Genomic DNA, 27,532 nt, shown 5'->3' with positions numbered 1-27,532 from the left:
GCTTTGTCATTTTATTTATTTTTTCATTTTTATTCACTCAACATTTTGTTTTTGTCTTGAAAAAGCATTGTTATTGTATTTAAAAATGGTGTTAAGCAAATACAGAGGTCTTGAAAGTGAAAAAAATTCTCTCTCTCTCTGTCTCTCTCTCTCTCTCTCTGTGTGTGTGTGTCTCATTGACAGGGTACCCTCGGGCTATGTTTGTCTCAGGTGTGCTCTTACCTGCCCAGGTGTGTTCATTCCTTCCTGGTGGCAGCAGAAGCAGGTACGTTCACATACTGCTTCTTTTTTAATAAATCAAAAGTCGACCCTGCTGGTGGTCTGAACTGTGACTGAATGAGAAGTGAACCATTTTGACCTTGTGGTGATTGATGACAGAAAGCTGCAGTAACTGATTGTTTCATGAAACTGTGATGTTTAATATCTGTATTATATTGTGTTACTCTGAGTTCATATGTTGCTCTGTAATGTCAAACAGAAACTCTTTACTATCTAAACTGTTGGACTGAGCTGCTGATGTGTGTTCGTGTAGTTACAGCAGACAATCTGTTTTTCAAACAGTGCTAAGCCAAAGGTCTTATTGATATGCTGTATGTCAGATACAAGTTTGGCTTTGATTGCACTGGTGAGCATTAAGTTCATATTGAAGGGAGCAGATTTAAACTCTAATGGAGCAAAGGGGGCAAACCTGAAGTAACATTTATAGTACAAAACCTCAGATATGCAGTAAATATGACCCTGAAGCCGTCTGTGTTGATTACTGTGCTTCACTCTCATTTTCTGTCTCACACATCTGACAGAAAAACTGCTTATTATAAAGAATATACTGTTGTGAGTCTATAAGTCTGCAACTTGACTGACTGACTGAAGAATTGTTTTTATGTGACCAATGAGGGTCTCTAATCATTGTTAATATGATTAAGCACAACTGACAGATCTTATCTTTTCTCTGGCTGAATGATTTCTTTCAGTCCCATGTTAACTCCTGCAGTTATGCCATTAACGCCTTGTATTTCGTAGTTTTTCTGTGAATTAGACGGTAGGGAATCTAGCTTGTGCCAGTTTGTACTTTATAGAGTCACTTGGAAAATGAGCTTCAGTCAGATTTTTTTTTAACCTGCGCACCTGAACTTCAGGTGAGACAAATGATTGTCTGTAGATCAGAATGTAGATTTTGTCTTTGTCGATCTGTTCTCCCTCTCTGCTGTCTGTCCGTCTGAAGATCATACCACTTATCACAATCAAATATTAACAGTGCTGCTGTTATCAACAAGCAGAACTGCACAATATACATTTCACATGTTACACTACAGTTGTGTGTACAGTTGTACTCAGAGTGGAATTGCAGTGAAGTTCAGTAAATCCCCACAATTACTGCTGAGGCCCAAACATTCCCGTTAAAGTTCATCAGTCCCTTCAGGCTTCACACAACTCTATTCTATGTCAAGTGTTGCTGTCTGAACATTGTCAAGATCATTCCAGTTATTTCATGTTTCTGTTGATTATATATTACATATTTAAAAATATTCTATAACAGGAATTACACCTCACTACACTCTGCGACATGCAGTCAGAATCATTAGCATCATCATCTTCATTTAAAACTGAATCCATATTTCATCTAAAGTTAACCTCTCAGCTGTTAGCCACATGCTAAGAGTGATGGTAAAGATTCAGGTTGTGTTTGAATGTCAAATATTTGTCTGCAGATTGTTTTGGATTTATGAGACGTGTCATTCACACACACACACACACACACGAGTGTGTTGAGGTTTGTTTCCTGAGATCTGACCTCAGATCAGGCATCACACAACAAACTGTTACATTTATCACGTGTCTGAATAACTGGTGGTAACTTTTGTGCTCCACAAGGATCCACCAGAGTCCACAGCAGCTTGTCAACATGATCTTCATCATTTTAATTGGTGAGTTGGAAAGGATTAAAGGAAACTTATTGTTTTCTTCCCTGGTTTTCCTTATGTATCACACATAAATCTATCTATCTATCTATCTATCTATCGATCTATCGATCTATCGATCTATCGATCTATCTATCTATATGCACAGTACACACGCACACACACACACACACCCATATATACCTATATATGTGTTTTGTGTGCATATGTGTGTATGTGTACATATAAATCCATATATGTATAGTGCATTCATATAGTAGAAAAGGGAAAACTACAATATCATATTAAAAGAAGTGTGCAGAACCTTTACTTAGTACTTAATTGAAGCACCTTTGGCAGCAATTACAGCAGCAAGTCTTCTTGGATCCAACGTGAAAAAGCTTTGCACACCTGGCTTTGGGGATTTTTCTGACATTCTTCTCTGCAGATCTTCTCAAGCTCTGTCAGGTTGGATGTGGGCCGCCAGTGTTCAATGAAATGTTGGATTGTGTTCAAGTCAGGGTTCTGGCTGGGCCACTCAAGAACATTCATGGAGTTGTCCCTAAAACCACTGCTTAGGGTCATTGTCTTGTTGGAAGGTGAACCTTCGGCCCAGTCTGAGGTCCCGAGTGCTCTGGACCAGGTTTACGTAAAGGATATCTCTATACTTTGCTCCGTTCAACTCCGTCAGTCCCGGCCAGTCCCTGCAACTGAAAAACACCCTATGTCATGCTGCTGCCACCACCATACTTCACTGTTGGGGTGGTATTGGTCTGGTTTCCTCCAGACATGATGCTTAGAATGCTCAAAGCCAGTAAATCTTGTTTCTCATAGTCTGAGTGTCTTTTAGGTGCTTTTGCGCAGAGGGACTTGCATTTATTTAGCACTTTTTCCAGTACTCAAAGCACCTTCCAGTACTGGCCAAATTCACCCATTCATACACTGAGGCTGCCATGCAAGGTGCCAGCTGCACATCAGGAGCAATTTGGGGTTTGGTATCTTGCTCAAAGGCACTTTGACACACAGCTCAGCCCAGTCTAGCCCGGGGGGCTCGAACCAGTGACCTTCTAATCACTACATGACCTGCTCTACCCACTGAGCTATAGCCGCCCCATGTAGGGGTATCACAATTCTCCAAATGCTCGATTCGATTAAATTTTCGATTCTAAGGTCACGGTTCGATTCAGTTCTTGATTTTTAATTCCAAATGAAGACGGAAGAGTAGTTTGTGTTACAGGTGTTGGTTTAACAGCTGTTTTTGTGGTTCCTGCGGAGATGCCCTGCTGTGTTAGTCGTGCTGTCAGTGGAAGAATATGGTACACGCACATAGTGCGTGAATGTTGTCATCACTGTAAAGAATTTCACTGTAAAATACTGGCAGCAAGGACGCCAGTGAATGAATGGGAGAGGAAGGAGAAGCTAAAGGAGTAGCAGGAGTAGCGACAGCAATAAAGTGCAGTACAATATAGGCTGCAGTTTGGCTGTGAATAAAGGCGATGGCTCCCCCAGATACAGCAAAGCTCCCAGGTATTATTTCCCAACCAGCTTAACACATGAAAGTGGTTCAGCCCCAAGGTAAACACAAACTTCGTCCCTGCAGGAAATCATCTCCCTTGTGCTTCCTGACCACGGTCCAGGAGCCGAACAGGAATGGTGTAACACCATGCTATCGTTTGGCTGGCTGTAGCTAATAGCTACTGGCTTAGCTAGTAGCCAAGTTAGAGGTTGACTCGCAGCACTTCAACACTTGTGTGTTTTTTTCTTGGCAAGCTGACCGGACATGACATGGGGATGTGGCAGCATCAGCAATTCCATTTTTTCAAGATTGTGACATCATTTCGGTCGATTTCGATTTAAAATCAAAATTGTGACACCCTTACTATCATTTCATACAATAATGTAACTCTTAATAAGATAAGCACAGACTGAGGAGAAGAGCTTGGAATAGAAATATCTGTTATAATGTGTAATGGTGCATTGGCAAGGGTCAATGGGTCCATGTCATGTACTCGCCTTGGCTTAATTCAGTTTAAGGTTCATACTCTCAGTTTAAAGAGCTCTTCTGAATATGGGCTTCTGTTTTTCTGCAGTTTTTCTTCCAGGGACTCAGCTGCAAGACCTCCAGGATCTCCAGGATCTCCAGGATCAGTGTCCCACTGGCTCCTGTAACCCCCAGCTCGGTGACTTGATGGTGGGTCGAGCGGCGCAGCTGTCGGCCTCTTCCACCTGCGGCCTGGATGGACCACAGAACTACTGCATTATTGGATACCTGGAGGTCAGAGGTCACCCAGGGGCAGGGTTATGAGGTCACGGGGTGTCTGCACATGAAATCATGTCACGGTCAAATATAAGTACTGTGCATACTGCTACTACTAACACAGTAGGTGGGAACTATAAGTAGTATAAGAAATATAAAACTACTGAAAGTGTCAGAAAATGAAGTAGGCTTATCCTACAAACCTACACACACACACACACACACACACACACACACACACACACACACACACACACACACACAGTGTACAATACAGTGAACTCTGTGTGACATGTTTCTGGCTCTCACTCTGACATTCAGTCTCCAACATGTTCTGATCTGTTGTTTTATTATCCACAAGCTTCTCTCCTCCCTCAGGAATTAATTCTTCTCCTCATTCCTGCATATTTCTCCCACTTCACGTCTTCAGCCTGCTCTTCACTGTTCTTCAATGTTCCTCGATGTTCTTTAATGTTCTTTACTGTTCTTTAATGTTCTTTGCTGTTCTTTACTGTTCTTTGCTATTCTTTGCTGTTCTTTAATGTTTTTTGCTGTTCTTTAATGTTCTTTAACGTTCTTTGCTGTTCTGCTTTTCTGTGACATATCTGACTTCCCCACACTGTAAAAATAGTGAGAAATAAAATATTGTGTCCACTGTAAAAAGAACAGGAAGAAAACATTGTAAAAATAATGGATCCTGGGGCGCCATGTAGCTCAGCTTTAGTGATTCAGCTTCAGCTTGTCAGCAGCAGATGGACACTGACGTCTTCTACATCCATCAGTTGTCCGTTAAGTGAAATGAATTGTAGAAAGTAGTTCAATCCCTTTTTATTGGAATGGGTCAAAGAGTCAGAGACTGCTAAAGGAAATCCGACAGCTTAAGATGGCGACTGGGAATGCTGGAGTATTGATTGAATTATTATTGATCAGTTTGGTTTAATTTGTCATTGTCCATCAGGAGGAACAGAAATGTTTCACGTGTGACTCACGGCTGCCGTACAATCGCTATAGCAACCCCAACAGCCACCGCATTGAGAACGTCATCACGACCTTCGACCCCGAGAGAAAAATGAAGTGGTGGCAGTCTGAGAACGGTAAGTCAGGTGAAACTGTCCAATCAGAGAGCAGCTGATCTCTGCTAAACTTTCAGTATTTTAATGCTCTTTAAATAAAGTCATTCATCATGACACAGATTGTCCAAAAAAACCCTGAATGTAAAACATGATGCCCATTTCTCAGTTTAATACCAAAAGAAAGAAAAAACACGGAGTTTCAGATTGAAGAGAAGCAGCATCATGAAATCTGTTGGATCTCATCGAGAGTTGGTCTCTAAGTGTCTTTAACAATAATTATTGTGAAATTAGGTAATTTTTTTGTCTGTCTACAAACAAATGAAATCATCAGCTCTGAGCAGTTAGCTGAGCAGCTTTTGTCTATAAGTGAGCTGAGCTAAGGTCACTCTGCTCTCTGTGACCGATAAGAACATCAGTGCAATTCAACAATGTATTTAAAAATGTTTAGTTAACCCTCAACATGTCACCATCAATAGTTTTAATTCATCATAATGAATTTAACAATGTTTACATGTGCAGTTAGTCTCTACCGTGTCATCTGCAGGTGTTCATCACGTTAGCATCAGGCTAGATCTGGAAGCAGTGTTCCAATTCAGTCACCTGGTCCTCACCTTCAAGGTAAAATACTCAGCTACACTTTAGTGGATATATATACTGTTTATAATGTGCTCGGATTAATTATTAATGATCATAGGGTTTAATGTTAATGACTTGGTGACTTCTGTAATTCTGATTGGCTGATCAGACATGTTTAGTTTATTTTTCTTCCTTTTTCATACAATTGATACTCTTTCTGTTTTGTCTTTCCTGTAAAATATTTTCAACTTTTTTAAATATTGAACTCAGACCTACACTGATATCACCTGCAACTCTAAAATGGGTTGATCTGTTTAATGTGACATTTGCATCATTTCACAGTTGTGGACACATTTTGTTTGGATTTTAATGTTTCATTGACTTCAGCTAACAGCCACTAAATCCGTCAGCACTCAGTTTTGACTCAGGCAGCCCAAACAGCCCAACAGCGCCCTGAACCCAGCATGTGAGCTGACGAACGAGTTGATCCTGGGTTAAGGTTAGAGAGAGCTGCTGGCTGATCAGACCACTGTATCAGAGCCGGCCCACATCTAGAGAGAGATTCTGGGGGCCAACCTGGCCTCAGCCCACACTCAGCCAGTCATATAGTATTTTTACTGAAAAGCCATATAGCCTACTCTAAAGTCATTTTTCAGTTGATTGTGATTGTTCTTGTTCCTCCTGGCAGATTGGCTCCAGTTGAAGTTTTGCCAAATAGTGTTATACAGGATGCCTAAAATGTTTTGTCTTGCTCTCACCTGACCTCAGAACCTGGTTTCACATTATAGCTGGGTAAGCGTTGTATTAAGCTCCAGGTGTGCTTTAATGTCGTTTGTCTTGAGTAACAGCTTCTTCCCTCCATCCTCCTATCCAGGCTCTTGCTGTGGTTGACTGCTGCACCTTCACTCAATTCTTAGTCTCTCACAGAGTCTCCGTCACACTAATTGTTGTTTTCCCTAGTATTGACGCTGTCATGCTCAGTGAAAGTTGTGTTTTTGTTAGGTGGAAAATATCCAACATTAATCCAGTGTCCTGTTAAATCACATGATACACAGAAATAAGTCTCAGAGTATAATTTGTGATTCGGGCAAATCTGAAAATGTTTTTAAGTGGTCTCAGTGTACACAGTATATGTCTGTATGTACATATGTTTAAAGTACAACAATAACAAAACACATTGCAGGGTTCATCACTATTCTGTGTTGTCACTTCTTGCTCTGCAGAGCTTTCGACCAGCAGCCATGTTGGTAGAGCGTTCGAAGGATTTTGGACAAAGTTGGAAAGTTTTTCGTTTTTTCGCAGAAGATTGTTCGCTTAATTTTCCTTCAGTGTCAAACCAACCAGCTAACAGCGTCGACGACGTCATCTGTGACAGCAGATACTCCGGCTCACAGCCATCCACTGATGGAGAGGTAACACTTTCAACTCAGCTTTATTTACACACACACACACACACTCAAGAACACACTTACACACAGAGACATGAATTCATGACATCGCAGTGATTCCTTCTCAACCAGAGAAACCAGAGATGAATACCTAAATAATCACAATCAAACATCAAGGTAATTAATAATAATATAGTCCTGAGGTTCCACACCTGAGGGTCAGGAGGTCTCAGCAGGTCTCAGACAAATCTAGGCAGTCACATGATGTTGACATGGGACTAAAGTAATTACAACAAACTTATTTATTTTATAGTTTTTGAAAAGAAAAAAGACAATTAGAGACACATATGTGAACATCTTCCTCTTGAACATCTTCATATTTAACATCTTCATCTTTAACATCTTCATCTTTAACATATCCATCTTTAACATCTCCATATTTAACATCTTCATCTTTAACATCTCCATCTTTAACATCTCCATATTTAACATCTTCATCTTTAACATCTCCATCTTTAACATCTCCATATTTAACATCTTCATCTTTAACATCTTCATCTTTAACATCTTCATCTTTAACATATCCATCTTTAACATCTCCATATTTAACATCTTCATCTTTAACATCTTCATCTTTAACATCTTCATCTTTAACATATCCATCTTTAACATCTCCATATTTAACATCTTCATCTTTAACATCTTCATCTTTAACATCTTCATCTTTAACATATCCATCTTTAACATCTCCATATTTAACATCTTCATCTTTAACATATCCATCTTTAACATCTCCATATTTAACATCTTCATCTTTAACATCTCCATCTTTAACATCTCCATATTTAACATCTTCATCTTTAACATATCCATCTTTAACATTGCCATCTTTAACATCTTCCTCTTTATCTTAATCTGTTGATTTGTTTTCCAGTCTTGTTTTTACTGAAGATGTTTCATTCTGTTTGTCCCCCAGGTGGTGCTAAAAGCTTTGGATCCCATCTTTGAAATAGAAAACCCTTATGCACCCAACATCCAAGGTGAGAATCTTGCTCACACAGAGATTCCCCACCATGTATTATCATATGCACTGTACTGCTACAATGAAGTACTTCAGTACTTGTACCTCAGTATGACAATTTTACAGACATGTTTATATCAGACAGAAGAAACACATCAGTTATTTCAACATGTTTTCTTCCTCAGATCTAATCACCGTGACGAATATTCGGGTTAACTTCACTCGTCTCTTCACGCTGGGGGACACGCTACTCGGTCGAAGACGCCGGAACCCTCAGGACAAATATTACTACGCTCTTTACAACATGGTGGTCCGAGGCAGCTGTTTCTGTAACGGACACGCCAGCCAGTGTACACCTGTGGACCGAAGACGGGGCGATGTCTTCACCCAGACTGGCATGGTATGGACCACAAGTGGGCCAGATCAGTTCTGGACTGGTCTGAATCAGAACTGCAGTGTCCTGAGCTGTTTGATATTAAGATGTAATTAAACAGTTTGTCTCCTCTGCCATCAGATTCTTCTGGGATTTTGTGTCAGAATGGATAAATATATAGTTAAATATAGACTGACACACTGCATTAAACACATACAATACAATGTCTACACTTTTAAAACATCTCCTGGTTGAAGAGTCTGTAATTTAACACATTTTTATTGAAACCTGCCACACATTGGATGTTTCCTGGTCTGGAATTTGTAGATATTGATTTTCACTGCCACCAGAATAACTTCAGAATAAAACATTCTGGGATGTGGATTTTAATCTAAAATCAAAGTTGCCTTGTAGTAGTAACAGTTCAGACACGAGGACAGTGACTGTGAATGTATGAACAAGTCCACACATGATTTGTCAGGAAGTTTCTGCAGGTATTGTTTTTTCTTCTGTTCTTCAGGTTCATGGTCGATGTGTCTGTTGGCACAACACAGCTGGAGAGAACTGTGAGAGATGTCAGGACTTTCACCATGACTCCCCCTGGAGGCCAGGAGGAGAAGACACAATCGACATCTGCAGGAGTAAAAACATGATTTAATCTTTATGTTGACAAAAATGTAGACACAGTTCAGTTTTATTTCATCTACAGTACAGGTAAAAAGTAACCTTTTTTCATCACATGAGTCTTCAGTGTGATTTGTTTTTAAATAATTGAGAAAGCATGTGTTAGTTTGTAAATGTTCTGGTGTTCGGTGTCTCTCTCAGGATGTAACTGTCACGGTCACTCGGACTCATGTCACTTCGATGCTGCTCGATTCGAAGAGACAGGCGGTGTGAGCGGTGGTGTATGTGATGACTGCCGCCATGACAGGACAGGGCCTCAGTGTGAACTATGTCGACCTTTTCTGTATCAGGACCCACAGAGAGTGGTGGAAGACCCGCACGCCTGCATACGTATGCTGCTGCATTTATTGACACTAATGTTTGTCCATAGTTTTCTGTTTCTATTGTTATCCTCATGTCTTCTATCCTCATGTCTTTTGTCCTCATGTCTGTGACTTGTGTCTTTAGTTTATAATAATAATTATTATTATTGTTCTATGAGTCCTGAGGTCAGATACATTTTTACATGTTCCCATGTTTCAGCATGTGACTGCGACCCGGCTGGTTCTCAGGGTGGTGGGCTGTGTGACGCTCTGAGCGGTCGATGTGTGTGTAAAGAAAATGTTGATGGTCAACGCTGCGATCGCTGCAAACAAGGCTTCTTCAGTCTGCGACAGGACAACCCAGCCGGCTGTCAGGGTAGGAAAAAAAACATTAATTTGGCTTCATATTCATGATCTTACTTCAACTTCTTATAAACTAACAGCATGTGTTTGCAGACGAGGCTGCGATTTGATTCATTTCTTATAGAAATGGTGATAAAGATTTATTCACTGTGTGTGTGTGTGTGTGTGTGTGTGTGTGTGTGTGTGTGTGTGTGTGTGTGTGTGTGTGTTCTTCAGCATGCAGGTGTCATGGTTTGGGAAGTGTCGGGTCATGTGATCAGGTGACCGGAAGTTGTGAATGCAACCTTTTGGCAACTGGACCGCTGTGTGATCGTTGTCTGGTAAGATTTATGGATAAATGGACAACCCTGTTTTGATCCTGAACTTGTTACGATTCCCAATTTCATTACCCTCCATCCATCATGAGCTTGACAGGACTTTGATTGTGGTTACAGCAGCTGTTTGAAGACAAGACAAAAGGTTGGAATGATGGAACTGACAACTGATGAAAAGCTATTGACAACCACTTTAATCTAGTTAGAAAAAGTGTTTTCTGCCCAATGTTCCCATCATTATGACTGACATTGTGACAGACATCGTGATAGACACATTCACATTCTTTTAACAAAGGTGTGGATGGATGGGGACCAGAATTCATGTCACAGATCTCCCACACTCCAAGGTAGACAGTTGTCATCATGTCAGAGAAATAAATGAAAACCAATGAACACATATTCAATCAGAGAAATGAGAAATAGCAGTGATGTTCCCGTCTGTTTTCTGGCAGGAGGGTTTCTGGGGTTTGGGAAACTCTGCGTTCAGATGTTCACCCTGCGACTGTGATATCGGTGGAGCTCACAGCAACAGGTATGTTTCTGCTTTACAGTAAGTATTTACAGTCTGGTGCTCATCAGTGACATATTGAAGAGCAGCTGATGATGAAGGTCAGATGAATTTTATTTCTACTGACCACATTGTCTTTACAACAAGATGCCCTCGATAAAATAAAGACAAACTCCACAGAGTAACACTTGAACAGAAATCATTTCTCAGGACAGACGGAGGTCAGTCATGTCAAAAAAAAACTTCAACATCGAATTTCAACATTTTGTGTGTTTCAGGTTTTTTATTTGAATTTTACAGGAAATGACAAACAGTGAATAATAAGTGAACAACTCAACAATCTACATGTTTTTCATTGTATTTAAGTCTTTTTTTAAAAGTATTTTTGTTGGCCTTTCTGGCTTTATTGATAGTACAGCTCAAAGAGGGTTAGGTGGGGTGACAGGAGAAAAGTGACAGGAAACAGGGTAAGAGAGAGGGAGTGACGCGCAGCAAAAGGACCCGGGCCGGGAGTCGAGTCCGGGTCCGCTGCAGAGCCTCGGCACATGGGACGCACACGCTACCAACTGAGCTAAGCAGCGCCCCTTTATTTAAGTCTTTATACATGACTGACTATACACTCTGGGCTCCTACTCATGTGACTGGCCAGATATGTCTCAACAGCTTCAGTTACTATGGCAACTGAATCAAGTTCCCTCGTCTGCAGTCTGAGGCGTTACACTGTACTTCACTTATACAGATTTACCAGAAACAGTTGTAACAGAAGAGAAAACGGATCCGTTGTGAAAAAAGCTGTAAAACTGTGGATAAACGATTTTGAGTATCAAAACCACAGCGAAATTTCACAATCAAAATGTTGGCCGTTCGGTCCAAACACAGTTGGATAGTCTAGAAGAGCTGCACGATTAAAGTATTTTATCCCTATTCAAGGTAACTGCGCACTAAACCAGAAGTTAGCCGGCTCAGTTGGAGATCCTAATATCTTCACAGCCGGGAAGTTGAACTTTCATGGCTTTAAAGAACCACTGAGCAGCTTTAATAGGAATGAACGGGCTCCGCCTCCAACACTGTGTCTAGTAATAAAACGTCCTTCAATAGACTGCATCACAAATTCCTTCCTTATTTCCACGGCACCATGAGATGATGATAATGCGGCCTCACTTGCACGGCAGAATTTTGCATTTTCACTAGGGTCTTACATTTGGTTCAAAGCCGAGTTGAGTGATTTATAACCCAAGTCTCCTGCAAAGTCATCTGATTGGTTGTTGACTGGTTGAATGCAGTGTTAACAGTCTCACTCACTGAGTCAACACAATCTGATTTCTGATCAGCTGCTTAATTAGACGAGATTGAGAGTAGCTGAAGTGTTGACTTCCTGTCTCTTAAGGTGTTCTCCAGAAGACGGACAGTGTCACTGTTTACCCAACATGGTGGGTCGGCGCTGCTCGAACCCTGCCCCCGGCCACTTCCTGCCTCCACTGGACTATTTCCTGTATGAGGCAGAACTCGCTGCTCCGCTGCATGGAAGAGCTTCTTCTTCTCCTCCTCCTTCGACTCCTCCATCTTCTTCTTCTTTGGTGTGTAAATATGGCGCTCTGAGGGATTAGAAATACCATCTGTGTGTACTCATAGTATTCATGTGTATTTTACTGTAGTATTTGTGTGTATTTTACTGTTGTATTTGTGTGTGCCTTATCTGCAGTTGAATCCGGTGGTGTTACCAAAGTGCGAGCAGTACTTCAGAGAGCAGGGTTACGACTTTAAGTTCACTAACGGACGAGTTGTTTTGGTTCGGCGCACTCGGCGCACTCCACGCACCCGCCACAGGAGACAGGGACAGGTGGGGCTTCTGACTTATTTCCTGTTACACTTTTGCTCTGACCAGTGAGGCATCTCAGTCTGACCTGTCAGCCAATCAGATCAGAATATCACTATTCTTTGTTTCTATCCTGCAGCAGAGCAGCATCCCTCTGGACCCGGGTCACGCCCTACAGATTGTTCCCCGTCAGAAAACAGCTGATCAGCCAGTCACCTGGACCGGCCTGGGATTGGTCAGAGTATTAGAGGGGGTGGGGCTTAGGTTCACTGTGGACAACCTCCCATCATCGATGGATTACCAGCTGGTGATTCGTTATGAGCCTGAGGTAAGGAAAACTGTCAGTGACCTTGGTCCTGGTTAGGGGCACTTAATTATCAAAATTACAGTTAACAGTTAATGATATATATATTTACACATATGTAACTACTGCAGGTTGACCAATTATCAATCTGGCTGATTATCTGATTTTGTTTTTAACATTTTGATTTTGATTATCAAAATCAGTAATGTTAAGATCTGACTGCTGACCAGAAAAATATTTTAAAATGTGATTACAACATGTAATCTGTAAATACACTTGTAACTAAACTTATCAAATAACTTTAATGATTGGAAGTAGAGGGTAGAAAGAAGAACACTCAGATAAAGTATCTCAACATTCCTTAAGTAAAGGTACTTAGTTACATTCCATCACTGCACCAGAGTAAGCTACAACCTGATGTTCATCTGCTCATCAACAAATATGTATTATATAGTATTTAAAATAAAATACAAACATTATATGTGTTAATAAACATTTTTTCTGATACTGAATTTACCTTTAACCTGTAATTTACCTTTAATTTAAGATGACTTTTCTGTACGGCTCTCCCTGTTTTCTAACATCATCTGAACTTCCTCTGCAGGCTCCGTCTGACTGGCTGGCTTCAGTCAGCATCACCACAGTGTCGCTGGGTGACGGCAGCTGCAGCAGTGACCCGGCAGAAAGTAAAACTCTGATCCTTCCTGGAAACTCAAGGTGAGATGCCATCAGAGAACAACAGAGAGGATGAATCCAGGTGATGTCTTTGGGTCTGTGACTTTGTGTGGACTTCCTGGTTTGACACAATCTGTGTATCTGTGTTTCAAACCTCTGAGTGTTTTGGTGATAAACCTTCAAACTCAACAATTAGTTCATCAAACTGGACAAACCGGAACAGGTTTCACTTGTGTTCTGTGTAACAACCTCCTGTTTTCAGTCCGAACATTACCTCGTGGTCCTCAGGAAAAAACTGTCCACCTACTTTTAGTGTGGGAGCAACAACCATCGATAAGTCCACCTCTCCTTGTCCAGCTGTAGTCGAGTGCAATAGCTTGATCAGGGAAATTATGGTGGAGCACGTCTCATGTTGTTTCCTGTCAACAAAACAATTTGTTTCAGTTTTTTTGGAGTCCCATTTCATCCATTTTCTTTTCCTGCAAGCAGACATTAGCCAGGAGCAGCCTTAAATCAAGATGGATTAGCACAGGTCTTATTCTGACTCTTTCCTCCCTGAGGTGGTTCAGATGATCAGGTTGGATGAAAGACATCGCAGGACATAATAGTCTCAAAGTCCACTGCTCTTAATTCAAAACAGCTACTTTCTTTTCCAGTGATGATGACAGCATTTTTGTCATAGGCAGTACGTTTTTCACTAATGAAGCCGACGCTTTAACCATTTTAATTGTAGCATAATTTGGAGGACCTACAGACTGCTGTGTCTTCATGCATCGCGACTGCCATAGCAATAAACTAAAATGTCCATCACAAATGTAACTCAGTCTGAACTGGCGATACAGCCCGACAGTGACTGGTCAGTGCTGTGGCTCTGTGCTAAGTGTGTTAGCTGCCAAACAAGATTCACTGTTCACTACTGCTGATGAATCCTGTTAACTCTTTACGTGTTGTTCATAAAGAAGAGTTAATTCACATCACTAACCCTGAAAACTGGGACATGCATCCAGCTGTTTTCTCTTCTGCCCTCTCTGTTAAAGTTTGTTTAGACTAAAGCTTGATTCATGCTTCTTCTATGTGTCTATGTCACTGTGACAGTAACAACTGTCTTTGGTATGCTTGGTAGCTTAGCATTTTCCAGCTTCTCCTCTGGCGCTGAGTGATGGGATTGTGACCTGTAGTGTTCCCGGTAACTACAACTGTTGCAGTCCCTCCTGACCGGCTGGCTGCTGCTCTTCCTCAGTTTCTCTGGGCCAGAGAGAGTGGTCCATCCACATGTCTGAAGGGGGGTTGCTCGGTGTCAAACATGGACTTGCTGAAACCGACTCAGGCAGCCCTCCCTACAAACACTTGGCCTGTTCACTCCGTCTGGTCCAGAGACACAGCTGAGAGCCAAAGACATTGATGTGTTCTCTGCAGTGCTGCTATATCTACAGCGCTGACACACCAGCGCACTTGTACAACCGTAAATCAGCCTCCAGACACAAAAACTACTCATGATTTAATATGACCACTAGAGGTTGCTGTCAGGTAAGACAGATTTGTGTCACCTTGTAGGAATGATAATTGATTTTATGCCATATATGTGATCAGAGACGGCCACACCTTTAACCCGTTGGACCTGCGTGTCATGTCATTGCCTGTTGTTGTTTGTTTCTAGAGGAGCTGTTCTGGACTCTCCTGTGTGTCTGAACACAGGCGGTCGGTACTTTGTGGACATTGTCTTTGACAAACAACCCGGATCTGACGTTTCATCCAGTTCTCACATCCTGATTGACTCGGTGAGGACGTCTTCATCAGTTCAACTTAAACTCATTCAGAGTGACTGACAGTTTACTACACATCTCCCCCAAACAGCAACGGTCCAATCATAGCTCAGCAGGTGTGTCAGTGTTGAAGCAGTGAATGTGGAGCTGCAGTTACTGTTATGGTTACTGTAGTGACTCCGAGACCATTCATCACATTTCTCATATCATACACAAGAAGAGACAACAAGACATTCAGCAGTCTAATCACATTCTGAAATGATATGCTTTATTATTAGGGCCTGAGCACTAAAAGAGCGAGGGGCCTATTGAATCTGTAAGGATTATTCTTGATGTTATTTTCCTTCTCTTCTCAAAAGTAAGTGCAGTTTTAGAAGCCTGAACATATCCCAGAACTCACCAAACTTGCAATATGTGCCACATCTCTTGAAAGATTGAATAATTGAACTTGATTGGTGTGGGTGTGGCCTGGGGACTCACTCGCGCCCCCTGGAATATTCAAACTTCACATACATGAGGAAAAAAATTCAGTATGCATATGTATCATGACCAGATGCACAAAAAACACTCTTATACACATAACCTCCAACAGGAAGGCTACCATTTTGATTTTTGCTGCCATATTGACCCTTTCTATGCCTCATACTTTAACGAACTCCTACAGATTTAACACCACAGACTTCACATTCAGTCAGTATCATCCTCAGACCTTGAAATATATTAAAGGTTGCCTCTGTTACACCTGGTGGGCGTGGTGGTGCGATGCGTCGCCATGAAGCAAGAAATCATTATAACTTCAACATACAATTTCCTATCTCCACCAAAGTGTTCACACATGTAGAGGGTGTCACCCTAAATACGTCGATGCATCAGCACAGTGTCATATCCATAGTCCCACCCACTGGACACAGGAAGTCAGCCTCATGTTACTCAATCACACGTCCTACATGCACATACGTGAATGAAATTCAGTATGCATATGTAACGCACCAGGTAACAGGTGAGCATGCCCTCCAACGATACCACAGCTCAACGTGCGTGGAGCGAGGGCCCATTCATCACTGCTTGCAACTTTAATTTACTTTTGTATTTTTTAGATGGCCCTGATTCCCAGTATCGAGTCTGTCCAAGATTTCTGCTCCCAGAGCGACCTTGACGCTTTCCGCAGCTTTCGTTGCATTGGACTGGCTGCCAAACTTAGTCCCCAGGAGTCACTACCAGAAGTTTGTGAGGGACTCATGAAGAGCATGTCGGCACGAATCCACAATGGAGCAGCTCGTAAGTACTTCAAGATGAAAACACAACAAATCCACTGTGATGAGCTGACCAGGGCCCTACAGCTTCAGGTTCAGGATGTTCAGCTCCTGTGTCACATCCACTCAGAACACGAATGATCTATCATCTATTTTGGATAATCAAGATTGAGAACATGGAGCGGCTGTAGCTCAGCGGGTAGAGCAGGTCGACTAGTGATCAAAAGGTCGCTAGTTCAAATTCCGGCTCCAGGCAAGGCTGGGCTGCATGTCGAAGTGTCTTTGAGCAAGACACTGAACCCCACATTGCTCATCAGTGAGGGCCCTGCCATGGTGACTTGTCCAGGGAGTACCCTGCCCTCGCCCTGAGACAAGGCTGGGATTGGCTCCAGCAGCAACACCCCGTGACCCCATGGAAAGGGATAAGCGGTTACGGACAATGACATGACATGACATGACAAGTTCGAGAACATCCACTCTGCCATGTTATGTTAATTTTGTCACCTCTGCTCTTAAAGGGACGTTCTGGTGTAAGTTTAATCCATGGTCTAACACACCGTGACACAAAGTAAAATTTCCCTTTGAGAGATCAAGTTTTTTGACCACTAGCTTATGTAGTTTTAGCAACCTCAGAAAAGACCACATGATAACAATACACTGCTGTATACGCCTCCAACAAGAAACCTCCGTCAAAACAGCACCAAACTTCAGCAACAGTACAAATAAGGTCCCAGCACAGAAATCGAGGCATCAAACAGCAGCTAGCTTTGCAGATAGCTTTACAGCTCACCACTCTCCTGCTCATTGTGGGGAAGCCCTGACAAGCCGATTACCGAGTGCAGTTAGCGATAAGACACTTCCCCAGCTGGGCCAATGCACCTCAGTAAATAAACACCATAACTCAACTCGATTTTCTTCTAAAAAGACCCGGAACCGCCGGTACCCTAAACTTTTTTTCAGGACAACAGACACAACATGTTCAAATTTCACGCATTTGCCGCACATTGCCCGTTGATGTATAAAGCAGTACACAACAAGTGTCAGCTCTGCTTTTTCCCCCTCTAACTTTTTTTGTATCAGCACGACCAGTTTGTTCTTTTGCCCGTCACAGTCACACAAAACACTGCATTATGCTTTTTACTGATTTTTGAGTAACTTTAAACATTTATCTTTTGTTTCTAATTCTATTTTGATCATTTTGTGTATTTTCCCCTGTTTCCATCTCATCTTTGCACCTTTTGTCAGCTTGCAGGTGTAACGTTGCTGGCTCGCTTGGACCTTTCTGTAGTGAACTGGGAGGGCTCTGTGAATGTAAACCTAATGTGATTGGCCGTTGTTGTGATACGTGTGCACCACTGACATTTGGATTCGGACCGGGCGGCTGCAAACGTGAGAAATTCTCATAACCTGATTCTACACGAACTTGAATTCTTCTTTTTAAAGCTGTTGTGCTGATTTGTTCTCTGCTGTGATGTTTCCAGCATGTGAGTGTGACCCTCATGGTTCAGTGTCGGAGCTATGCGATCAGATCAGAGGTCAGTGTGCATGTCGTTCAGATGTAACCGGTCGACGCTGTGATCGCTGTCAGTCGGGATTCTGGGGTTTCCCGTTCTGTCGAGCCTGTGAATGTAACGGACTATCGGAGGAATGTGATGAAGAGACCGGCGAGTGTCTGAACTGCAGGGAGCACACCACCGGACCCAACTGTGACAGGTATTATAATATTTACACACACACACACACACACACACACACACACACACACACACATAAAATAAAACTGTGATATATGTTAAGCAGCACTGTAACGATACAATAAACTCAAGATTCGGTTTGTATCACGATTTTTGATCCACGGTCTTACACAAACCTCATTTTTAAAAGAAAAATTAAACATTTTATTTATGTAACATTTCAATGACTTCTGTATATAATACTGGCTGATAGTATCAGAGATGCAGTATTCAGTGAACTTTCTCACGGAAAACACCCTCCGTCCTCGCGATTGACAGAGTCAGACAGTGACCTGTTCACTCGTGGTGATTATGTAATTATGTCATTTAGAGCAAAAAATGTAACTTCATCACTTTTCAGGATGTTTGGTGGGTCAGGATCTCAATCATGACACATAAAACAGCATCCTATGATTATAAACTGTTCGCGGGTTTAGATTGACAGGGGGACGCCTTGGAAACACCTTGAAAACCCACAGCATGTCATCATCATGATGTGTACCGTCACACCTCTTGAGGAGCCACAGCGCTGGCTTTCTATGTGAATTACACAGCGGTTCATCTTTACTCAAGCGGTGCTTCGCTCTGTGTGAATCACCATCGGCAGAGAATTGGTGAACCACTGCTGTGGTGTTAATGTGGCATCGCTGTGTGAAAGCAGCTACTCACAGCGCTGGATCTGGACTAGAAGTTGTGTCGCGATTCTGCCTTCTCACACCGCGAGACAGGTTCATGGATCTGAGTGTCATGATTTCGGTTTGATACGTGTGTCAAATGTTAAGTGTTTGTGTACATTGTGGCAGTATCCTGCTCATGTTCTGATTCTAATTACACACCTCTGATGGTTTTGCAGGTGTATGGATGGTTTCTATGGTGACCCTGTCTCCAGAAAGCCCTGTCAGCCCTGCCTGTGTCCAGATGTACAGAACAGTGGGCGATTCTTTGCCACTTCCTGCCAACACAACCCACAATTGCTCAGTATGGACTGTAACTGCAGGGAAGGGCACACAGGTACGAGTTTACCTTTATTTCACCCCTTCATGTGTCAGTATGCACTCAGGTGAGTTCCTGGCTCAGAGTTCTGATATTGGAAGGTGACTGTAGAGATGTTTGAGACTCTCATTTCATTTGACCTCTGAGAGGTAAACAGGTGTAACTGTGAGTCAGTGTTCAGGTCTTCAGTCTTCATTCTTCAGTATTCCTTTATTGTCCCACAAACAGGGAAATTTGTTTGCCACAGCAGCTAAAGGAGAGATTATTTGAAAGGTTCAGGTTTGCCAGTGTTCAATGAGTCAGTGTTCAGTGAGTCAGTGTGTTCAGTTGAATCAGTGTTCAGTGAGTCAGTGTTCAGGTGAGTCGGTGTTCAGTGAGTCAGTTTTCACAGTTCAGGTGAGTCAGTGTTCAGTGAGTCAATGTCCCCTCGTGACTCTTTCAGGTCCACGGTGCGACAGATGCAGCCCTGGTTTCTATGGCAACCTGGCATTGCCAGGTGCCAGTTGTGAGGAGTGTCCCTGCAACAACAACATCGAGCTGGGAGACCGCAACGCCTGTGACGGCCTGACGGGAGAATGTCTGCGCTGCCTTCACAACACGTTTGGACCACGATGCCAAGACTGCAAACCTGGTTACTACGGCAACGCCCTGGACCAGGACTGCAAAGGTAAAGACAGGTGGTGGTCTGGCTGCTTTTTCACTGCCAGACTGAAGATGTGTTTCCACCAAAGGTACAGTACACCTTGAGTGCTGCGTAACCGTGGTAACTGCTCCTTACCAGCAGGTCTGCTGTTTGGAGGACAGTTGGCACAGTTGTTAAATGGTGGTGATGGTGAAAATCAAATGAAATGTGCAGTTCAATGATCTTGTGAAGCACAGATTACTTAGTATGTTAAGTTTCTGTAAGGGAGGGGTGACTTCCTAGCATGCATCGTCTGAGAGTTGAAACTCTTTCTTTTTTAAAGTTTGGACTCAAGCCTGTGTCTGAGGCCTGGCTCCAGGAGGGAAGGAGGGAGGGTCTCCTGTTGTGGGTGATGGGGCTCAGTCACTTCTATCATGAATCATATAAATCAGCAGCCCGCATGACCCATCTCATATCCATGTTAACATGGAATTTCTTTCTTTCAACCTCAGAGTTAACATAAAATTGAAATATGATGTATAGAATATGATGTGTGTTTCCCAGAATGCTCCTGTGACCGGCGGGGGACTGAAGTGACTCAGTGTCCTCTGGGGAGTCCCTGTTTCTGTGACTCGAGGACAGGACAGTGTCCCTGCAGGACAGGGGTGGAGGGCGTCTTGTGTGACGAGTGTGAGGACGGATACTGGAACCTGGGTGGAGTGTCGGGGTGTCAGCCATGCAGCTGTGACTCTGTTAACTCTTTCTCCAACATCTGCAACAAGGCATGCCCTCCACCCACAGTTCTGTTCAGAGTTCTGCGATTATTAGCCAAAGTTTCTGTGTTCAGATTCAAGTGAAAAATGTTGGAAGGTTTAACTTTAGAGCAACTATGGAAACATTTTACCTTTTAAAGAAACCTTTTACGCCTCCTACAGAGGCCGAAAGACGCCTCTGTCACGCCCACTCTGCGCAGTAAACTCCTGTTCTTGCATGATGTTGGTTGGACTTGAGAGTTTATGATCTCCCGAGGCTGCAAGAGCGTGCTTTTTCACACAAGTTTACAATGTGAAAGAAGTAATGGCAGATGAACTTCAGTGCAATGATATGTTTCTCCATCAGAATTTGATCTGTTTGGTCCAGGAATATTTGAAAAGAAAATTACATTTACCATTAAATCATTTTATCAACATTCAAGTTGAAAGAGGATTAAACAGGAAGTCAGCAGGCTCAGACTCAGGTGTACAATCTGCATTGATCTGGGTAGTTTTTTTTTACAGCCACCACTGATTTTCATATATGGAGTGCAGAGCTGAGGATAGAGTCAGATACTAGGACAACTAGTTGTATGGCTGACTATTTTTCTATTTATTCATTTGTTTATTTACTAGTATAAGTGCATTTCCACATCAGTGTGTCAGAGTAAGAGACAAAAGATAGGTGTGACAGAGACACAGTGTGAAATAAGTAGATGAACAGTTGATGATTAAACAGTTATTGATTGAAACGGTGATGTGTTCAGGTGACAGGACAGTGTCCGTGTCGTTCTGAATTTGGAGGAAGACAATGTGATGAATGTGGAGAGAATCACTTTGGGAATCCAGACCTGCAGTGTATCTGTGAGTGAAGACACAAATACAATGTTTTTAACCCTTTTATGGCACATAATTTAAGGTTGTTGTCGATAAATTCACATCTTGTTCTCAGCTTGTGACTGTAACATGGAGGGAACCGAGCGTCCATCATGTGATCCAGAAACCGGCGAATGTATCTGTCGGCTCGGAGTCACTGGTATTTTCTGTGATGAGTGTGCACCCGGGTACGACCCAACATTTCCAGCATGCAGGCAGTGCCACCCCTGCACCGCCCTCTGGACCCAAGATGTGACCGACGTCCAGCGAGCTGCCCTAATGATGAGAAACTTCATCCCTCACCACAGCGACAACCTGCGGCCTGAAAACAGTCGCCGTCGACAAGGGATGCTGGAGATTCACTCCAAGCTGGACACCCTCTCCAACTTGACAGGACTGTCCCTGTCAAAGGTGGAGAAGGTGGAGAGACTGTGTGCGATGATCAGGTGAGTTCTGCACATATGAGCATAAAGAACTGAGTTCATTTTGAGATCTGTTCAACACATTCTTGTAGTCTGTCCCGTGCTAGACCAAGTTATCTCGGTTACCAACATGCAGACACTTCTGGATTTAAGCCTCTTTTATTAAGCTGAAACCACTAGGACTCCAGAGACAGATTGTGGCTCGTGTGTCTCGTCTACAGCTTTCTCCGTCTGCTCTCCTCTACATCTCTGAGGTCCAGCATGCTACAGTATTCAAAGGGAGATTGTGATTAGACATTAAACAAGTGCCAGCTGGCCATCACTCACCTGGTGCTGCTCCCCTAAGCCCTCTCCACCTCTGTCTTCTATCGGAGCTGCGCCTGGACCGCGCTCACCTCCACAAGTCTGTTATAATCTCATCACACGGCTGAACACAGCTTGTTGTTTCTCTAAACAGAGATATAGATTATCAATGTGATCAGATTGGGATGCTGATGATCTTTCTCTTTGATCTGTCGGTTCTCTGCTGTTGAAGATGTGCATCATTCATCATCAACTCAGACCAGTAACATCAGCTCCTGTATGGAGTCACACCTGTGCTGCTGCCGCCGTGTTTACATTGAAAGAAACAAACATCTCTGGATCTGTGTCAACTGAAGTCATACAACAAAATATTAGTGCCCGCCCACATAAACATTGCACCAATCAAATGACAGATGGCAGACTCGACAAACACTGATCATATTTAGGAAGTCCATTGCAGTTCACCGTGTACCTCTTCAAGTGTTCTTCTTTGATGAACTTCTTTGTGTTGCTTTTCAGTCAGACTTCAGACAGAATTATTTAGAATAAAAGGAGGAATGTGTCAACAAGTCATGAGGATGAAGTGAGATTTGATGTTTTGATGACAGATCTTCTGTTAAGACACACTCTGTCCCGCTCTGATGCCATTATATTAAATCACTGAGTTATATGCTATGTCTTCTTGTGTGACTGCAGTAGATCTTCATTTAAAAAAAATATCTTTATTCACAGGAAGCTTACAGACGTCACGGACCCGAATGTGATCCTGATCGACCCATCTCCTCTCCTCAACGCTGAAATCGAAAATATTCATCTCGAGTTCAAGAAGCTGCTGAACAACCTGAAGCAGAAAGTGTCTGAAGATCCGGACAGTGAAGATGAAGACGTGGAGGGTACAAAGAAGTCTTTCTTTAGACTAACTAAAAGAAAGAAGTTCAAAAATGCTGCACTCAGGCTAGTTTTATCTGCAACAAGATTACACGTTCACCTCTTGTCATGAGTGCTCCCACGTCCAAATCTGCAGGTTTCTCTTTCTGCCATGTTGAAGACAGATGCAGGGAAAACAGAGAGGGTTAGGGTCACCTAAGTTCACATCAGAGCCCAGATAAAGGAAGAGTGACATCATTCTAAATATCATATTTAACCTTTAATTTATTGCTGTTGTTAGCCTGTTAGCTATAGTTAAACCTCACAGTTTTTCTGGTCTGCCTGCAGTCTGATTCATGTCCGGTCAGATGAACTGAAGTCATGTTCAGGATCAGAACACTGGAGCTCAGAGTTCAGTTTAATCCAGTTTTAAAAATCTGTCAGAAACAGTTTTGATTAGCTGAACACTTCTGTGATGAATTCTTTTAGAAACACAGCAGCATCATTTTATTTTCATACATCAGAAACTGAAGAAGCTCAGTTTCTCCTGAACCAAACCTACAGAAAGTCTTGAATCTGTTAATTAATGTTAAGAGCTTTCTCTCAGAACCCACAGTGCAACTGTACGACCTCCACTTCTTCTTTGGTTTTTATTTGAACTGTTCTCTGATCCTGTTGTAGAGATGCTGGATGAGATCAAGAAGCTTCATAGAGCCTTCATGTCAGACGAGAAGAGAGTGAGAAATGCTAACAAAGCTGTGGAGGTTTCCATGGACACCAGACAGGAAGTCAAACACAAACTGAGCATGTGCAGCAGCAGAGGAGACCTGGCACCACTGGAGAAGAGGGTCAAAGAGCTCAGTGTGGTCGACCTCAACCGAAAGGTCAGTATGAACCACGTGACCTGTAAATGATCACTAATCATTTCATGGGGTCAGCGAATATTGATCATACATGATCACACATGGTAAATGAGGTCAATGCAGCACTTGTGGTCTGATGCAGGTCTGTGTTGTGGTCTCATGCAGGTCTGTGGAGCAGCAGGTCTGGAGGACTGCTCAGGATGTGCTGGAGCTCTGTGTGTTGTGGATCTTGGAAAGAGAAGATGTGGAGGTCCAGACTGTGATGGAGCAGTTCCTGTGAGTCAGAAGGCTTCAGAGATGGCAGACAGAGCGAATGAGCAACTCATCACACTCCCGTCCAGACTGCAGGAGTCCAACAACAAGGCAGGTTCACACTTATCAACACAAATATTTTGTTACAGACCGGACGTTAAGTACCTGAAGCTCAGGCTTTTTCTTTATTCTGAGTAGTTTAGCCCTGTTGATAACATCGACAAGACTTGGCTGGTTAACTCTTTATAAATTTTCTTGTTTCTTCTGTCAGATCAATGATGCCCAACAGGCGGCTCAGGATACCAAAGACCAAGCCAAAGAGCTGCAGGACCGGATAAATGACAACATGGACTCCTACGAGAGAGAGAAGAAGAAAACCAAGGAGCTTATCCAGCGAGTCAAAGACTATCTGATGGGTGAGTGTTCAGCTGCTGCCTCTCCTCGAGGTTCAGCCTTTTGGTCAGTACACATGGAGAGGTTCTCATGATGTTGTATTACTGAGCTTCCAGTCAGAAATCAAAGACAGAGGAGGGAGGGGACTGCTAACTGCAAAGCAGACAGGAAGTTAGCTAACACGAAGACAATACTCTCAGCAGATTTAATGACTTTAACAATATTAATGAGTCAACATAAATACTGATATTATACTTCAATATCTGAAACATTGCTCATCCTGTTCCGGCCCTGACAGATGAGATGGTTCCTCCAGAAGACATTGAAAAAATGGCCCGAGCTGTTCTGGACATCCAGCTGCCACGATCACCTGATCAGATTCGATCAATGATCAATAACATCAACAATCTGCTGTCCAACACCTCCAACTTCCAGGACAACCTGAGTAACCTAGAGGAGCATGCCATGATGGGCCAGGACCTGCTGCAGAAATCTCAAGAGCTTAAGTCAGTATCTGAAAACATGACAGAACACTCACCATGTGTTGGTTCAGTAAAACCAAAAACGTTGAAATATTACACTCAAACTGAAACACAGAGTCATGGAGAAACCTGTGTTTCCTGTTTTTAGGGAGCGGACAAAGAACATTGATGTGACAGAGATCACCAGGAACATTTATGAAGCAGAGAAAGCTCAGGACAAAGCCAACGACGACCTGGAAGCAGCCAGCAGGGACAGAGACACGACCAGAGATCGAGTCCAAGACGTGAAGATCCATGATATTTCTAATGATTCAAATATCTGTCACCTGACCTCAGCCCTGCCTGATGATTCATTTTCTGTCTTGTTTCAGATTAAAGACAAAATGGACAACATCGAAACAAAGCTGATGGATCATCAAGTTGAAGCTCTGAAGGACAAGATCGACGCCCTGAAGAAGAAAACAGAACTGAACCGACAGATGGCGAGAGATGCCAGAGAGACTGCAGACTCTGTGTTAAACAACACTACTGACGTACAGACAGTAAGACCACTGACACACAGACTACTGACAGACAGACAGACTACTACTACTCTTTACGATAACAGTGTTTTCACTGACTGTCTTACAGGATCTGGACGATGTGAGGAAGCTGTTTGAGCTTCTGAAGCAGAAAAATGAGAATGAGATGGATCAGAGTGGAGCTGGTGAACGACTGAAGAACATCACGGAGGAGGTGGAGAGGATGAAGAGACAGGTGGAGGACAAACTCAGACAGATAAAAGGTAGTATTAATACTAAATATTATTATGCTCATAATAATGCAGTATGTTATATTAATGTAGAATTAATATTAAGCTTCTTACGGCAGGTATTGTAGGACAGGGGTTCCCAAACTTTTCCATGCCTAACCCCCCGAACAGGCCGGGGACCCCCAAAATATTAAAAGAAACGTCAACTTTTAGAATGTATTTTCTTACTTTTATTTATTATTCAATAATTATTACATTTGTTTAGCATAACAAATTATTAACGAACATCTAAACACTCATTTGAGAGGGTTTCCAGACGGAAGACACATTTTGGGCAATCGTGACCATTTTGCTGTAAAGCCATACTTAATTGATGTTGCCTCATATTATTGGGTTTTAGTTGGCCATGAGTTCTTAAGTTTTTTGCCACAGAGTCCTCTACAGCAGGGCTGTTGGTCTGCTCTTTGAGTGTATTTGTTGTCAAAAACCTGTCCATTTTGCTCTAGCTAGCTACATGCTAGCTTGAGGAGCAGAGCAGCTTAATGATAACCACCAGGTCTACACAGATTATGACATCGTCATGCCGAACTTGCAGCTGAACCTGAGAATCTGACGATTACGGCAGTTTATGTGTTGTATGGTTCAGGAGAATTTTTTTTTTTTTTTTTTTAACTAAACAAATACATTTTTTGCATTTTTTTTCGTATCTTCCCTCCAATTTTGATGACTGATGTAGGAAACTAACCCTAGGAACAGTGGGAGGAACAGAAGTATCAGCATCATTTGTACTGCGGTATTACCTTTAGTAGTAGCATGTGCAGTAGTACAGTATGTCTTTTGTTTTCTATGTTGTCAGATCTAGAGGAGAAGATCCATCAGTTGATCAGGAGAAAAGAAGACAAAGCAGCCGAAGTATCCACGTTGTTGGAGACAGTGGATTCCCTCCGAAAAGAAATCTCCAAACGAGCAGAAGGATACGTCAGCTGTACTTCATAAATACTACGGAATACTTAAAATACTTAATACACTGTTGAATTCCGATCAATACTGGTTTATCAGTTAATTTGTTAAAGGATGTATTGATGTGTTGAAACTGGATCAATACTGGTTTATGAGTTGATTAGTTTATGGTTTATTGATGATGTGTTGAATGTGACGTTCCTGAGGGTTCTAGTTTTGGACCCTTGTTGTTCCCGATGAACACTGATGCACGTCTGATGTTTCATTTCAGATGATTATTGACCTTTACTTTTTCACTGTCACTCTGAATAACTAATCCAGTCACACTCATTAGAGCTTTAGCACATCAGAGATTTTGTGCATGTGGACCCACTGTTTTACTTTTTCAGCATGCTTTTATTTTCATTTGAAATTAATAATGGGAATTTAGTTATTTTTCACAATAAAATGCACCAAATAGTTTTGAATGAACTGTCTGCTGTAAAAAATAATTAAGACTTTCTCATATTTTCTGTCTGATAAATTCAAAGATTAATAAAATATTTCACATAGGTGCTCAGACGTGGAAGTTTTAAAAAGCTCACCTTGTGTTTATTTTTAACTCACCTGTGTTTTTCTGCTGCTCACTGGATTTGAGTGATGAGATGGTGACTGACTAAATATAATGTCAGTGATAATGTTGAACTGTTGACAGC

The 27,532-nt window shown here is 42.3% G+C and overlaps 1 protein-coding gene across 2 annotated transcripts in view; it reads left to right on the top strand.

The window, feature by feature from the left end:
- Positions 1–27,398, top strand: part of lamb4 (laminin, beta 4) — a 42,291-nt gene extending 14,893 nt beyond the window's left edge. Inside the window, exons 3-37 of one of the 2 annotated variants that reach the window (XM_037106422.1) lie at positions 184–265; positions 1,873–1,925; positions 3,989–4,173; positions 5,114–5,249; positions 5,773–5,846; positions 7,028–7,216; positions 8,169–8,232; positions 8,399–8,613; positions 9,107–9,227; positions 9,412–9,600; positions 9,793–9,948; positions 10,152–10,255; positions 10,702–10,781; positions 12,145–12,334; positions 12,460–12,597; positions 12,713–12,901; positions 13,482–13,594; positions 15,210–15,330; positions 16,413–16,593; positions 17,814–17,957; positions 18,050–18,281; positions 19,155–19,312; positions 19,737–19,961; positions 20,481–20,698; positions 21,436–21,532; positions 21,621–21,990; positions 23,002–23,162; positions 23,818–24,020; positions 24,165–24,362; positions 24,523–24,667; positions 24,943–25,150; positions 25,275–25,410; positions 25,498–25,668; positions 25,757–25,910; positions 26,734–27,398. In XM_037106422.1, coding sequence (XP_036962317.1) covers positions 198–265; positions 1,873–1,925; positions 3,989–4,173; positions 5,114–5,249; positions 5,773–5,846; positions 7,028–7,216; positions 8,169–8,232; positions 8,399–8,613; positions 9,107–9,227; positions 9,412–9,600; positions 9,793–9,948; positions 10,152–10,255; positions 10,702–10,781; positions 12,145–12,334; positions 12,460–12,597; positions 12,713–12,901; positions 13,482–13,594; positions 15,210–15,330; positions 16,413–16,593; positions 17,814–17,957; positions 18,050–18,281; positions 19,155–19,312; positions 19,737–19,961; positions 20,481–20,698; positions 21,436–21,532; positions 21,621–21,990; positions 23,002–23,162; positions 23,818–24,020; positions 24,165–24,362; positions 24,523–24,667; positions 24,943–25,150; positions 25,275–25,410; positions 25,498–25,668; positions 25,757–25,910; positions 26,734–26,873 — 5,526 coding nt within the window. In that variant the 5' untranslated portion in view covers positions 184–197 and the 3' untranslated portion in view covers positions 26,874–27,398. Of the gene's footprint in view, positions 1–183; positions 266–1,872; positions 1,926–3,988; positions 4,174–5,113; positions 5,250–5,772; positions 5,847–7,027; positions 7,217–8,168; positions 8,233–8,398; positions 8,614–9,106; positions 9,228–9,411; positions 9,601–9,792; positions 9,949–10,151; positions 10,256–10,701; positions 10,782–12,144; positions 12,335–12,459; positions 12,598–12,712; positions 12,902–13,481; positions 13,595–15,209; positions 15,331–16,412; positions 16,594–17,813; positions 17,958–18,049; positions 18,282–19,154; positions 19,313–19,736; positions 19,962–20,480; positions 20,699–21,435; positions 21,533–21,620; positions 21,991–23,001; positions 23,163–23,817; positions 24,021–24,164; positions 24,363–24,522; positions 24,668–24,942; positions 25,151–25,274; positions 25,411–25,497; positions 25,669–25,756; positions 25,911–26,733 lie in introns of those variants that run through there. The other variant, XM_037106423.1, reaches the window with a different exon arrangement.
- Positions 27,399–27,532: the final 134 nt, after the last annotated feature.

This window comes from Acanthopagrus latus, chromosome 8, assembly GCF_904848185.1.
Source record: "Acanthopagrus latus isolate v.2019 chromosome 8, fAcaLat1.1, whole genome shotgun sequence".
Taxonomy (NCBI): Eukaryota; Metazoa; Chordata; class Actinopteri; order Spariformes; family Sparidae; genus Acanthopagrus; species Acanthopagrus latus.
Note: the sequence above shows the minus strand (reverse complement) of the source record. Positions and strands in the feature narration are given on the sequence as shown.